This window comes from Montipora foliosa, chromosome 13 (genome assembly GCF_036669935.1).
Source record: "Montipora foliosa isolate CH-2021 chromosome 13, ASM3666993v2, whole genome shotgun sequence".
In the NCBI taxonomy this organism is placed as follows: Eukaryota; Metazoa; Cnidaria; class Anthozoa; order Scleractinia; family Acroporidae; genus Montipora; species Montipora foliosa.
This window is the reverse complement of record NC_090881.1, coordinates 28777823-28780322: the sequence shown is the minus strand read 5'-3', so window position 1 is coordinate 28780322 and position 2500 is coordinate 28777823. Positions and strand designations below refer to the sequence as shown.

Genomic DNA, 2500 nt, shown 5'->3' with positions numbered 1-2500 from the left:
CATCATCATCCTCACCACGGCACTTTGTAAAATGCCTTCTCTGTTACTAAGTATAGTTGACAATGTTCCTAAGATGTGCAACTTTTTCCAATTTCAGACAAGTTGCCATGAAATGAGAAAACGTAAAGAAACAGAGCTGGAAATGTTGACAGGGACAATAGAGGGATGGGAAGAAGAGGTGAGAAAATACAAAACTGTTGATGCTGTTAAGTAAACTCAAGATACACAGACAAAGGGAATTACAAACCCATGTATGCAGGTTCTATAGTCATTTTACCGAAAGCATTTTTGGCTCTGTTGGAGGTAATAGTTTATTTCCTTTTTGTCCCATTTCATGATAAGCGGTACTCAGACAAAGGAATTAAATTTCAAATAAAGATATATGTACATGTAGATTGAAAATATTGACCCGGATGCATCTTAACTTACAATAACTACATTGTGGATTGACAATATACAACAAAAGAAATGACTATACATGTAAATCTTGATAGCACAGGAAAGACAATATATTATTATCCTGGTAAGATCCACTCAAAGGAGCCAGTGATTCAGTGATTATTCATTGATTTTCAGAACTGTTACATATCTTGCAGGAGTGACTTTAAAATGTTTCCTACTTTTTTCAAGAAAAAAACAACAAAGAGTATTCTTTCTGTAGAGAATTGATTAAGACTTTGTAGCTACCAGCTACTATTGTTCATTCCTGTTTCCTTGGCTGATGAGAAAAGTTGTAATGACATGTAAAGTGTACAATAATATTGCACACGATAATGCATACATGCAATACAACTGAAAAGAAAAAGATTTGGCATTCACAGTAATTTTTGCTGTCTGTTTTTAGGATATAAGTAAACAAGGGGATCTGATTTTGATGTCTCAATTTCTCATACATGGAGAAAATGGGGTGAGATTTCACATTGTGATTATTAAGTACTGTATAATAATATTTTTGTATGTATGCAGTGTACATGTGGTATCAGTTTCATTATGAAATGTCATGACATCTCTCAGTTAAGCTTAAAGGGTGAATTCTCAATTACCTTTTCACTCAGAACAACTAAAACAATAGCATTCTGTTATTAGTTGAAACATGTTGATGGTTCAAAGGGATCTTGTTCTGTGGTCAATTGCATTTGTCATGCAAGTGAAACAAGATATAGCAGTACATTAATACATTAATTTTGTAGCTACAGTAATTGAGGAGGCCCAAAGAAGTTCAGGCACATTAAATAAACTGTCTTATTAGAAGTACAAGGAAGGGTCATGTTTTTGCAAATGTTGCCTGTTTAGCACTTTTATTTCAACAGAATTAAGTATTAGAAGGTAATGTGTAAGTGCTATATTGTACCCATGCAAACCATGTGAGCGTTAGCCCTACTAATGGAACTGGGTCCACCCGAGGACAGAAAAAACTCTGACCAGGGACCAGGGTGGGTTCGATTCCCACCCTGGTCAGAGTTTTTCTCTGTCCTGTAGAATATAGCACTTCACATTACCCTCTAATTCTTAATTTTGTTCTTTGATTGTTTTATTGCAGGAGGTTAAAGAAAGGTCCTTTCTTCTGTTCCCTAATTGCCTTATTATACTGTCTGTAAATGCAAATGCCTGTGGATACAGATTTGAGGTACATTCATATTTAAAATTATTACCATCAAGTTCAAGTTCAAGTTATTAATAAAAAGAAAATAAAGGTTACAATATTCACTACACATGTTGTGCTCAATGCTAATTGAGGTGCACAGTGTAATGACTTAAATGAAACTTAAAGGAGTGATACAAAATTAAGATGAAATAAAACTAATCAATGGAAAATGTGATTACATTATAGCTATAGTCAACTAACAAAAGGTATATAGTTAAAAAAAATTACAAAAAAATAATTATAGGGTACAACAATAATTATTACCCAATTTTAATATATACGAGTGGGTGTTGGCATAAACATTGTGGGCCTGGTATGTCAAAAGCTGATTAATGCTAATCCCAGATTAAAAATTAACCAAGTAGTTTATTTCTCTACTACTAAATGCTGTTCAATGCTGATATTTGGCAAAAATTTACATTAGAAGAAGTCAATCCTGAAAAACAAAATACGCAAAAGAAACTTTCACCAAAAAGTTGAAAACATTAAACAAAAGTTTATGCTAATCCCAAGCTAATTGGCTTTCGAACAACCAGGCCCTGAACTTGAAGTAGTGTACAGTGTAAGCAGGTATTTTCTAATCTGTTTTTTGAAAGACAATTTTGTAAGTAAATGCCAGTCAAGATTTAGAGAAATCGATAATGTAGTTCCAAAAGTAAAGACTTCAGCTGAAAGTTCAGTCGTGCCTCTGTAATGCATCATTAGTATAGTTCTAGAATTGTGTTTTGGAGTTAATGCTTAAACAATGTAAGGACCTCCTGCTAATTTTTTGTTTAACTTACATGCGCATTTTGGTGTTTTTACTATTTTTTTTTTTATTTCAGAAAAAGTATGGTCTTTCAGATCTCTCAGTAC

General features: G+C 33.2%; 1 protein-coding gene across 8 annotated transcripts in view; it reads left to right on the top strand.

Annotated features, from left to right (window-relative positions):
* LOC137983252 (rho guanine nucleotide exchange factor 7-like) overlaps positions 1-2500 on the top strand; it is a 36926-nt gene that overhangs the window by 18072 nt on the left and 16354 nt on the right. For all 8 annotated transcript variants that reach the window (XM_068830445.1, XM_068830449.1, XM_068830450.1 and 5 more), the window contains 4 exons: positions 98-178; positions 845-907; positions 1541-1627; positions 2470-2500. The exon at positions 2470-2500 is cut by the window's right edge and continues 48 nt beyond it. In XM_068830445.1, the coding sequence (XP_068686546.1) occupies positions 98-178; positions 845-907; positions 1541-1627; positions 2470-2500 (262 nt within the window). The remainder of the gene's footprint in view (positions 1-97; positions 179-844; positions 908-1540; positions 1628-2469) is intronic.